We start from the raw sequence: 13363 nt of genomic DNA on the forward strand, positions 1-13363 counted from the left end.
CAATCTGCCAATTTATAGTTTGAAGAGAGAAGTCGATCTTTGTTAACATTGGGTATCTTGGACATATACCTACAGGGAAGATGTATAAAGACGATGGAGTATTGAAGAACAAAAGTCACTGTTGCTTACACAAATGGGGAAAATGACTGCAAATAAATCGTTCAATTAATTTACCATGGCCTATTAGAAAGTACACTGTAGATTTAATTAATTTTAGAGTTAAGGTCAGATTTCTCCAACTGCATGAAAATGCCATAGAATCAGCAAAGGCGGATCCAGCGCCGGGCGTGCCCCCCCCCCCCCCCCGTTTGAATTTTTTTGGGAGTTTTGTTTGTATTATCCTAAAATCAAGGGAAAAACACCTCTTATATGTTAGAATTCGTCAGTTTCCGGGGGCTTTGTCCCCGGACCACCACCAGGGCTTTGCCCTGGACCCGCTGGGGGCTTCAATGCACACTCCCGCCTTCTACTGCGTCCCCCCCCCCGTTTTGAAATTCCTGGATCCGCCACTGATTAGAAAGTCTTTGGTGCATAGAGGGTTGTTAGAGGTCACAAGCAATAACGTGTAAATTTTGAATTGACTGGGTGAAGGAAAATACAAAATTTGTTTACCTCTTCTATTCAGAAATTCAAACATGAAAGTTAACATTCAACCTTGATCTGTCATGGTAGTACATCACAGGCATCCGTTTCTGTAATGATTTTTTTTAATTAACCCATGGTATAATAGTATTATTAGTACATGTATTAAATACTGTGGGTTAAAAACATTATTACTGAAACAAGTGCCTGTGAAATACATGTATTCATGGTATTTGAAATTTCACATCTTGTTATGTGCCATGTGAGTATGTGAAGTTGGAAAAAAATAGATGATCTGAATGGATCATTGTCATTGTAGTGATATTGTTAAATGTATTCTGACTTTATCAGCTATGAAACGCTAAGAATTCATGCATTCTTGATCAGTTCTGTATCTAATAAAAATTCTCAGAAGGGTTTTTAAGGGGTGGTGGTGGTTGCAATTCCGCCAAAGGTCATGAAAATTTCAATGGTTTTAAATTCCTAGAACATTTCAAATGTTGATTAAACCAGGGACCTATATACTAATAGTCCAAGTGCCCGTGTATACAGTCAGGGACCTATATACTAAGTATATAAGTCCCAGATACAGTTTATAAAGCTTATTAAATAAAATAGTACCAAAAACATAACGTTACATTTATATTGAGAGAGAAAAACATTAATGCAGCCCAAATAGTGAGAGGTAAGAAAGCTTCAAAAGCCGTAATATATTCTCCTAATTTGTTATTAAAAATTATCAGGGACCTATATACTATAGGTCCCCAGGGTTAGAAACTCCCTAAAATTACAACTCGCAAATAATTGCGAGTGCCAACAAAGTGAACTCGCAATTTTATAAGACTACTCGCAATTTTCATATAAAGTTAAATTTATATAAATTGAATACATGTAACTTAAGGAAAAAGTAACTACTGTACAATACACAAAATACAACTACAGTGTGACTTTTATTTAAATTACTGATTTAAATCAAAAGTATTAATGTTCTGTCATATTATATAACTTTGCTACAGTTTCAATGCGAAAAAAAAAAAAAAAAAAATCAACTCGCAAGTTTTTGCGAGTTACCTAATTTTTAACTCGCACTTTGGGAATTCTAACTCGTGTTTTGCGAGTTGTATTTAGTGAATTTCGAACCCTGGTCCCTGAAATTATCAATTCGAAATTACAAATTAAGCGTCAAAAATAGCTTTGAACCCATTGATAAAATATGACATCCTCGTCAATTTTTTGGTCTGAAAATAATAAATACATTTTAAGAGTAGCGCTTTTCTTCTTTTTCACATTGTTGATTGACACCAAGGAATACCAATATTGTCCGTTCACATCGATCTGAGACATTTCGGACCGTATCTATTTTTGTTGTTGTATTGTAGAGGGCGCTTCGACAAGCACAGACCGGCAAAATGGCAGCAGTAAGTTTATCAAGCAAATATCTTTGCAGCATTTCCACGTTTATCATAGTTTTTTGATTAATTTCCTAATTTTTTGAGTGAAATTTTTAATTCACCTTTAAATCGGTCAATATGGGTTAATTTCATGCTAGGTTCAATCTGTTAAGGCAGAAAAATTGGCAACACGTGCCTTTGTTGACATCATACTTTACACCTGGATATCGAACTTGCTCGAACAAACTCTTGTCAAAAACTAACGAGAGTGTAATATATTTTGAAACATCATTTGTGTTTTACAGAACAAAACATATAATGGTTAAGATTGTCCATCATATATTGTTTCCTCATTAAAAAAAATAATTAAAAAAATAAATAAATAAAATGATTTTATCCGGTAACTATGCATTATTGAACCAATCTACAGGTATTATGCCATAATAGATAACTTTTTTTTGATTTCTTAATTGTATTTCGGATTTGATATAAATCTAGAAAAAATTGAGCTTTGCATTCAAATTCACTTTCAACATCATTATTAATGTTAGGGCAATTTAAGATCAAAAGTTCAATGTCTTAACAAAAACAAATTCATTTAGGTTTCACCCCCCCCCCCCCTTCAAAATTAAAGGTGATGAAATGTTGAATTATTTGAAATTCAATCAATAAACAAATATTAGTATTCACAACACTATAAATGACACTTTTGTTACATGTAATGTATAAAAAGAATCATATATTCATACTTGGCAACTTTTGAAAATCTCCCTGGGGGATTTTACGTTTAACAACAATTTTCAAAGCTTTTAAATCACTGACCTTTTAAAAGATAAAGGATAAAGGTGACCACTATGACAAGTTTGACTAATTTCAATCACTGCCTTTTGGAAATTAAATCAACAATTTATTCATAGAAACATCATATGTAAGTTAAATTAATAAACCGGTCCGTCCAGGCAACAAAGTGGAACCTGATTTTTAGCTCTACTTATAAGCGACCAGAAGAGCTAATGCTATAGTTAGGTGTCAGTAGTCTGTCCATTAGCTGCAATAATGTAGCCCTCTCCGATTTTTTTTAATCTGATATTTTCAGGAGAGGGCTACAATTCTGCTGCATCTCCGTAATGGTGCAAATATATTTTTTAGATACGGGCGACTGCATGCAAAATAATTTTTTTGCATTCAACTTACTTCCAATAAGACGGAATTTTTATTTACTATCAACATCATAGCCCTTTATACGCGAAAATTAAGTAAAATGAATCTGCCTGTTTACCAGTCGTTCTCTTCAGCAGCCATGACAGTTCTCGCGTGATGTACTGAGACTTATGCTTGAAATTTAGAATCACTTGATAAAGTAAATGTCGGTGTTGATAAATGTTTGTGTTGTATAATATCACTAAATACCAATAAATAAAAGCATTCCATGGGATATTTTTCCATAAACAGTGATACTTATGCTTAAAATAAGGGAAATCCTAAATGATCCGCTCCCATAGATCCCGAATTCTCATTGATTGTCCCAAAATAAAATCTATCAAGGTCAGTAAACATGGCGGAAAATTTAAGTTGGGATGTTGACATACACGAAAAATAACCGATATACGGATTGTTCTGTATATTTATGGATCTATTCATGTCTTGCATAACTACATTTTATGAGTTCAGGTAAGAATATGTCAATAAAATACCCACTTACTGATAATTTGAGCCAAAATCTGTGCGGTAGTGAATCACTCCCACACTTGCACCATTATGGAGATCCTTAGGAGTTGTAGCCCTCTCCATAAAAAAAAAAAATCGGAAAGGGTTACATTATTGCAGCTATCTGTCCATCTGTTTGTCTAGCTGTCTATAAACAAATTTTCAAAATTATACAGTTTTGGTCTGATTTCAGTATAACTTGGCAAACAAGCACACTACACTTAGATGTATAATTCTCTGTATCCTTTTTTGGTTTCAACAAATGGTGTTGCCAAGGATACTACAAATAGGAATATCTATGAAATACTTTCAAAATGCTAAAATACATAATTTTTATGCCCCGCCATGAATATTGCCGGGGCATATAGTGTTTGTCATGTCCGTCTTCCGTCCTTCCGTCACACTTTGAGTTTAGCTCTGTTCAAAGCTCAGTTTCAAAGAAACTATCCAAGATATTTTTATCAAACTTCATATGCTGATAAATATTGATAAGAGCTATGCAACTGCATCAACATTTTTTGACCTTGACCTTTCCTTTGACCTTGACCTCACTTTTCTTAAATTAGTGTTTAGCTCAGTTTAAAAGAAACCATTCAAGATGGTGTAATCAAACTTCATATGTTGATACATACTGATGTAAGTTATTCAACTGCATCAACATTTTTTGACCTTGACTTTTCTTTTGATGTTGACCTCACTTTTCTTAAATTAGTGTTTAGCTCAGTTTTAATGAAACCATTCAGACCATATCAGAAAAATACTGATGAGAGCTATTCAACTGCATCAACATTTTTGACCCTGACCTTTCCTTTGACCTTTGACCTCACTTTTCTTAAATTAGTGTTTAGCTCAGTTTAAAAGAAACCATTCAAGATGGTGTAATCAAACTTCATATGTTGATACATACTGATGTAAGTTATTCAACTGCATCAACATTTTTTGACCTTGACCTTTCTTTTGATGTTGACCTCACTTTTCTTAAATTAGTGTTTAGCTCAGTTTTAATGAAACCATTCAGACCATATCAGAAAAATACTGATGAGAGCTATTCAACTGCATCAACATTTTTGACCCTGACCTTTCCTTTGACCTTTGACCTCACTTTTCTTAAATTAGTGTCAAACTTTATATGCTGATACATACTGATGAGAGCTATTCATCTGCATCAATATGTTTTGACTTTGACCTTTCCTTTGACCTTGACCTCACTTTTTTTAAAATTAGTGTTTAGCTCAGTTTTAAAACCATTCATAATATTTTTATCAAACTTCATATGCTAATACATACTGATGTAACCTTTTCAACTGCATAAACAATTTTTGACCTTGACCTTTCATTTAACCTTGACCTCACTTTTCTTAAATTTGTGTCAAACTTCATATGCTGATACATACTAATGTAAGCTATTCAACTGCATCAATATCTTTTCACCTTGACCTTTCCTTTGACCTTGACCTCACTTTTCTCAATTTGTGTTTAAATGTTGCATTACTAATATACCCTCGGCGGGGCATTCATGTCTTATGGACATATTTCTAGTCTTTATCATTTTTTGATTTCATTGAACAGTGTTGCAATGGTCTTTAAATATGGAAATTTCAGTGAAATTCTTTCAAAAGGCTACTCCTACAGTAAGTCTGATTGCAGTAAATTTTGCCACAAAAAGAGACTAAACCAAGTATCATTATTCTGTTTATTTTTGTTGCATAGTTCCAAGTGCTAGTTTTTCTTCCTTTGTTATAAGTACAAAGCAGTAGACCTACAGTCTCCTCAGAAACTTCTGGTTAATATATGTTTTCATAATTTTTCTGTATCATGATGATCCTTTGGATGATGTTTAGGGGGTAATACTAGAGATTTGTGTTAACGGAAACAGTGTTGCTACAGATCTACAGATCTGCAGCTGATGCATCTTTGAATGTACATGTAGTACATTTACTGGCAATATCTGCAATTAGATTTTAGGACATTTAATATTTTTATCAGATCCTGGAAAAGAAATACACTGTAGTCAACTTTTGACTATAACTTTATTTTTTTAAATTTGGTTGCTTGTAGACTGAATGATTTCTTGGCATTTTTTCCTCTCTAATTTGATGTCTTGTTATTTAGCCAACAGCAGAGAAAGTTCAAGAAATAAGAGAAGTGACAAGGATTGAAAGAATAGGTAAGAATTATAAAAGTAATAGATTTAAAAATAATTAGACACATGCTGTACATACATACATTGCCAAATAGTAAAACATCAGTAAGTTTTTGTTTTTTTTTTGTATTCAGGAGTCAAGACAATAAATGTACTGTAGACATGGCAGAGTTTTATAAAACTAGGATCAAAGAATTCTGCTGAAAGAAATGTTTCAGTTTGTTATTTAATTAAAGACAATGTTTTCCAACATTGCAGAATATGCATCATTTATTTGTTCTAAAACACATTAAGGTACACGTAAATGTGGCATCTTTCTTGTATCTAAAGTTTTAGGTTCAGTATTTACTTGAAGGCTTAAATAAAATTGATAGTTTCAGGGATTAATCTAGGTTTCTGTAGAAACTACCCCTTTTCTTTGGAGAAATTAAGAATCATCTTTTGTTGGACATGATATATATGTTTCATACTCATTCTAAAAAAACAATGTTAACAATGTTAAACAGTCTTACAAAGAATCGCGACAATACTACAAGTACAAATTGTTTAGTAAACATTGCGATAACAACTACTGTAAATGGTAATATGGTAGAACGTGATCAAAAATATTGTTTAAAATTTTTGATTTTTTAAGTGGGTAGAGGATTTTTCACTCAATAAAAGGGGAAAATGAGTCATTCAATGGGAATTTTCTCTTTGGGAAAAATACCCAATATCTGTAGTAAATATGGCCAAGATTAGTTCCCGAGTTTGCTTCCCCTCGCATGACCCCTCACATGACCAAACATTTCCACTGAAGGGGAACTGGATTCATTTTAATATGGCTAAAAGGACAGGTAGGGTTATATTACAATAGTAAGTGCACACATAAATGTTTTTAGTTTTCCTATGTTTGATATTTGAAAATGTTTATAAAAGGTGCCCATTCACACATCCGTGGTCTGGGTTTGGATGATGCTTTAGAAGCCAGAAATGTGTCACAAGGCATGGTGGGTCAGATGGAGGCTAGGAGAGCTGCTGGGGTCATACTGGAGATGATCAAGGTCTGTACTAGGGGTTCAGTTAGACAATCTAAGTTTGGAAACACTGGACATATCTATCCGCATGCTTTTTAAATTTTGAAAAAAATTAATTAGTGATATTTTAATGTGTATATTTAATTGAAAAAAAATCTCATAAAAATATGAGTAGAAAATAGAAATATATTTATCGTTTTTCTGTGATTATTGAGAAAAATTAGTATGTAGGGGGGAAAAATTATTTTAATTGGTTTGAAAAGATTGATGAATAAAAATTTCAATTACACACTACATTGTGTTTACTTTTGAAAAGTAAGAACTGATCCATTATTACTAATGCACAGAGTAGCTCAGTAGGGTTCATATCTTATAGTCAGTATTGTAAAACTCAGTTATAACGAAGTCACTGGCACCTATGAAATTACTTCGCCATATCCATAATTTGTTATATCCGTATAAGGAATTTCGTTAAATTTATATAGCTGGGGATCCAAGATAACTTCACTGTATCCATGAATTCGCAATATCCGTGTTCGTACTAAACGAGTTTTACTGTAGTATTTTGAATCCTTTTGTTGTAGGAGGGTAAGATAGCTGGCAGAGCAGTACTAATAGCAGGTCATCCAGGCACAGGAAAAACAGCCATTGCTATGGGTAAATGTCTTCTTTCTTATATTATGATAGTTCAGCATCTTATAGCAATCTTCTTAAAAAATGATTTAGGTTGAAAGTGTAAAGAGTATAAAATTGTGATTCTTGGATATTCAGTAATTTTTTCTTGGCAATATTACTAAGAATAATGTTTATTAGGATCAAACCTTCTTAGTATTGTACAGTTCATCAGATCTCGGCATTGATATAGAGTTGTCTCTTTGATTTTGAAGTCAAGTAAAATTTGACTAATGATTTTTCTTTTGTATGTTTTAAAAAATTCATTATTTTCGAAACTTGACTCTTACAGGTATGGCACAAGCTCTTGGAACAGATACCCCCTTCACCAGCATAGCAGGCAGTGAAATTTTTTCATTGGAAATGAGCAAAACAGAAGCCCTTACACAAGCTTTCAGGAAATCCATTGGTGTTAGAATAAAGTAAAACTGTGAATCTCATTATCATTTTAAGTGTATATTCATTTTATTTGAAATACTGTGTTCTTTTAACAAGAGGTAAAATCAAACATTATGTTTGTCATATTTTTTTCAGAGAAGAGACAGAGATCATTGAAGGAGAGGTTGTAGAAATCCAAATAGATAGACCTGCCACAGGAACAGTATGTAAACGAGTTATCTAAAATTTAATCCAAGCTTGATAGAAATTTATTAAAATTCAGCCAGAAATTAAAAAAAAAAATATGAGCCTGATAATTGGAGAAGAATTTTTACTGTTTACAATATAATATTTTTTTAAAAATTATTCTTAATAAGATACATGTATATCTTTTAGGGGGCAAAAGTTGGGAAACTGACTTTGAAAACAACAGAAATGGAAACAATTTATGATCTTGGTCAGAAAATGATAGAATCTCTAACAAAAGAAAAGGTTCAGGCAGGGTAAGTATACTTTCGCATTGAAATCGGATCAGATCTGAAGAAATCTGGTGGAATGTGCTTCTGTTTGTATCAATACTTGAATATTTTTTTTTCATACATGTATTTTTCTTTGATATTAAAGATGTTTTCAATATAAATGTGACAATTTCAGAGATATTATCACAATAGACAAAGCCACAGGAAAAATAACAAAGCTAGGAAGATCTTTCACAAGAGCACGTGATTATGATGCCATGGGAGCCCAGGTAACATTATATATACATTGAAGTGAATATATAATGTAAACTTTTGAATTTTTTTTGGACAGAAATTTGAGAACAGTTATTCTAGAAAGTATAAAAAAAGCAAACAATAAATACAGATAAAGATTTTAAATAAGAATTATGGATTTTCTGACTTTTTCCTGAATTCCAGACAAAGTTTGTACAATGTCCTGAGGGAGAATTACAGAAGAGAAAAGAGGTTGTACACACAGTGACGTTACATGAAATTGATGTCATCAACAGTAGAACACAGGGCTTTCTGGCTCTCTTCTCAGGTATCATGAAGTTCATTGGTTGTTTTGCACATCAGAAGGCTGAATTTGACACATAAAATGTATATTTAGTATAAATTTACATGTAAAAAATGGTGAAATATGATATGTTCTCATACAGAATTTTATTTAGAAAACTTGAATTGTGTATTTTTGATTTTGGATAGTAAGTAAATACATACATAAAAAAAATGTTGGAAAGTCAATTTACTCTGCAATTTTTTAGGTGACACTGGAGAAATAAAGGGTGAGGTCAGAGAACAGATTAATTCCAAGGTAGCAGAGTGGAGAGAGGAGGGGAAAGCAGAGATTGTTCCTGGGGTGAGATTCTATAATTTATATGTAGTCAGACCATGCTTAGACATCCTGGGGTGAGATTCTATAATTCATATGTATTCAGACCATGCTTAGACATCCAGGGATGAGATTCTATAATTTATATGCAATCAGACCATGTTTAGACATCTAGCCAGACCATATTTAGACATCCTGGGGTGAGATTCTATAATTCATATGTAATCAGACCATTTTAGACATCCAGGGGTGAGGTTCTGTAATTCATATGTAGTCAGATCATGTTTCCTATTGGAAATCATTTACATTGCTGATATCCCTGTTTTTGGTTTATATGTTTTTTTAAAGACATTTTTTAAACAGTTTAGAAATCAGAACATGATAATTATTATAAATGTTTTGGTATATTTAAAAGAGAAATTGAAGAACATGTCATCAGACCACAAATGAATTATTTTACAAGAAGCAAGAATTACCTCTCTTTCTGTACGATTTTATTCAAGAAATGGATAATCGAAATACATACCAAGAATATTAAAGGATCTTAAGTTAATTTTGATACCTTTCTGTTTTCTGCATGAATAAATAGGGAATTTTACATACTTAAAGATCTTTATTACATATACATCACACCTAAAATTTTTGTATTTCAATTTACTTTTTCCAGTAGAAATTTGCTTTTATAAAAAAATGTGGAAATCTCTGAAATAAAACAGTAATTTACATAATGTAACAAAAAATGTTTTTATTTTAGGTTCTGTTCATTGATGAGGTACATATGCTGGACATTGAATGTTTTTCTTTCCTCAACCGAGCCCTAGAGTCAGACATGGCCCCTATACTTATAATGGCCACCAACAGAGGTATCACAAGGTATGTTACTTCAAATGAAAAAGGCTGAGATTCCAGGACGTAGAGGTTTTGGTCTGTCTGTTTGTTAATGTCCACAAAAATGTTAACCTTGCCCATAACTTTTGAATGGTTGGTACTAGGGCTTTCGAGATAGCGAGGTTTGACTGCATTTGTATGGAAACATCCTTAGGTAATGTACATTCAAGTTAATTAATATCATGACCCTTGGGGTAGGATAGGACTACAGTATGTGATCAAAGTTTTACGTAGGAATATATAGGAGAAAAGAACAGCAGGGCTATAGTGACTCCCATGAGCATGCCCATGAGTCTCTTTTTTTTATTTTCCCTAATTCATGTCTTTTTTGTTATTGTATTGTATTAAATATTTTCATAAAAGTAATATGGAAGATACAGTTTATTATTTATACTCATAAAAAATATGCTTGAAATTTTCTTATAGCTTTCTTAGACATATGATTGTTACAGGTTCTTCTTGTTTCACTGCTTATAGATTAGGGAAAAATTGAGCAATATTAAATATGAATTAAAACACACTAGTAAACAGTCCTAGTATATACCAATTACCAAGTATTGGTACAATACTTACATTGCTTGGAATTAAAATCATATATGGCATATTTTTTATAAGTTCAGACTAATTAGGGCCCTGCAAGAATTTGTGGGTGCCCTATAGTAATCACTCTGTCTGTCTGTCTAGCTGTCCGTCTGTCATTCTTCCATCCACAAATTTTCTGTTTTTTTTCTAATAAATTTTTTTATAGTCGACCAATTAAGTTCAAATTTGGTATGTTGGTGGAAAATGCAGTAAGACATATTTTGATGCTAAGTTTGGTTCTCTGTGTCATCCAGTTTGGAGGTGGGGTGGTGGGGTAGATTTCTTACATTACTTTACATTAGAATGAATGCCAGGGCAAAGAGAGATAACTGCTGAGAATGTTCCTATTGTAAACTATGAAAGCTACAACTAGTCCTGTGGGATTAATTAACTTTCCTCTTGAAGAAAATCCAAAGCATCTGTTTCTGTCAAATTGAGATTAATTAACACTTTTGTCTGCAAATGAAGTTTGTTTTGAAGTTAAGGTCAATTCTGAATGATGTTTACATTCTCTGAAATGTGGATTTAAATAATGTTCATACTTTATTTTGGTAAAATAAATATACAATGGCTTATGATTTTATTGAATTCTAAAAACAAGATATACATAATGATATCTTTTTGTATTTTTTTTGTTTTCTTAATTTATTTATTTTATTTATTTATTTCTTCTTTTTTTTGCTGCCTTATGTAAATTCAAGAACACTATTAATTTTAACAGGTAGTCCGATAATAACCACATTCTATCATTACTGAAAAAGTTCTTTTGTAAACTTGGAAGAAAAGGATGAGAGAGCAGTACAATCCCCTGGGATTAATTATCTTGCCTGGTTCAGAATATTTTAGAGGCTTATCTTTATTAGTCACTTTAAGATAAATCAACACCTTTATCTGCAACTGATGTTTGTTTTGAAGTTAAGGTCAAGCCTGGGTGATATTTGCATTCACTGAAGGCTGGCATTTTATAAAACACATGCATAATTTTTTTGTTTAAATACACATTTAATTGAGTTATTATAGATATGGTGTTTTTTACTGCCTTGTGTAAATACAGGTATACTATTTACAGGTTGTTGGATATTTAGGAATTATTTTGAAATTTTATAAACACAGTTGTTTTTTTTAATTCTTCTTCATATATTTTTAAATTTTTGTAATCAAGTGAAATTCTCATTCTGTAAACTGCACGCTTATATTTCTACCCCTTGACGGGGCCCTTGCTGACTGGTCAGTTTTCTAGTTAAAATTAAAAAGATCTTTCCATTTGTTTTATTACTTTATATAAAGATGGGACTTTCCTGTAAATTACACAATTTAATTCAATCACGTTTCAAAGATGTTAGAATTTTAAAACAATAACCGATTTATTTACCGACTCCACATTTAGTTACAGACACGGTTTAAAATCAATTTAACTATGAAAACATGAGATTATTCAAGTTCAAAATTGGTGAAAAAATTTTAATTTGAACGTAAACAACATACATCATGTTTATCTGCACTCAATCTCGTATTTTTATTTTTTTAGCTCAGATACGGTATATATAGGTTTAAGAATTTTGGATGAGCTTGGCAAGACACTCATACATTATGAATGTACAGTGTGTATGAAATATTAGATTACAAATTAGTTATGCAGTGGTTTTTTGATTACTTATAGGATCCGTGGAACACAGTACCAAAGTCCCCATGGCATTCCCATAGATTTACTGGACAGACTGCTCATAATCTCTACAACACCGTATCAGGAGAAAGAAATCAAACAGATTCTTACCATCAGGTAAAGTCACATTTACTTTGGATTTAGGACATTTCTGTTGTTCTTTTTTGACTGAGATTGTGTACCTGTAAACTGCAAAATGAAATCGAAACAAAACGAAACCTACCCCTCCCCCCCCCCCCCATTTTTGCTATTATACATGGCACTAAATAGCTACAATTATCTAAAATATACAGGTGGTTCAGTAGACTGGGTTAGCTCCTACAGAGTCATGGTCTTTCCTATTTCATTCAATTTCATTTTGCAGTTTACAGATATCCTTTGAAATCATGCTTGCTGCAGAGTAAATGGTCACAGTTTTCTTTTGATTTAAGTTTTGATCAAAACTGTAAAGTTTGATTTCATTAGTTTATGTATATATTTGGTAGCAGATGTAACATGTGAAGCTTGGTTCCCAGAATCTTTCAAAAAGTTATAAAATTGAACTTTGCTTTCCTACAAAAGAAAGATTTAATTAATTAATTTTTTTTTTTACGTCTTTTGTTTGGTATAGGTTATTAATGATGAATATTCTTCTTGTGGAATTTAACATGTACAACAGATTTTTTTTAACTGTTCATAAATGTTTATTAATGTTCTTTGACAGGTGTGAGGAAGAGGATGTAGAAATGAGTGATGAGGCCCTGATTGTGTTGACAAGAATAGGAATGGAGACCTCCCTTAGATACGCTATACAGCTCATAACCACAGCTAACTTAGTGGCCAGGAAGCGAAAGGTTTGTCCATCATAGAAACTGTGCAAAACAAGAACAAGAGAAATATTTGTACTTCCGGATTTTTATGTATCATAGATGATATTAAAAGAGAGATTCAAGTTCAGCTCCATCATTTTTAGCTCACCTGAGCTGAAAGCTCAAGTGAGCTTTTCTGATCACCCGTTGTCCGTCGTCCG

The 13363-nt window shown here is 32.3% G+C and overlaps 1 protein-coding gene across 1 annotated transcript in view; it reads left to right on the forward strand.

Moving 5' to 3' along the window:
• Positions 1-1943: 1943 nt before the first annotated feature.
• Positions 1944-13363, forward strand: part of LOC133189906 (ruvB-like 2) — a 13986-nt gene continuing 2566 nt past the window's right edge. The window contains exons 1-13 of the mRNA XM_061325324.1: positions 1944-2000; positions 5793-5847; positions 6742-6866; positions 7424-7496; positions 7804-7933; positions 8046-8112; positions 8286-8392; positions 8544-8637; positions 8807-8930; positions 9154-9248; positions 9976-10094; positions 12352-12471; positions 13058-13187. Coding sequence (XP_061181308.1) covers positions 1992-2000; positions 5793-5847; positions 6742-6866; positions 7424-7496; positions 7804-7933; positions 8046-8112; positions 8286-8392; positions 8544-8637; positions 8807-8930; positions 9154-9248; positions 9976-10094; positions 12352-12471; positions 13058-13187 — 1248 coding nt within the window. The 5' untranslated portion in view covers positions 1944-1991. The remainder of the gene's footprint in view (positions 2001-5792; positions 5848-6741; positions 6867-7423; positions 7497-7803; positions 7934-8045; positions 8113-8285; positions 8393-8543; positions 8638-8806; positions 8931-9153; positions 9249-9975; positions 10095-12351; positions 12472-13057; positions 13188-13363) is intronic.

Source organism: Saccostrea echinata, unplaced genomic scaffold (genome assembly GCF_033153115.1).
Source record: "Saccostrea echinata isolate AGI-Se365-2 ecotype Australia unplaced genomic scaffold, CSIRO_AGI_Sech_v1 ptg000020l, whole genome shotgun sequence".
Classification (NCBI taxonomy): domain Eukaryota; kingdom Metazoa; phylum Mollusca; class Bivalvia; order Ostreida; family Ostreidae; genus Saccostrea; species Saccostrea echinata.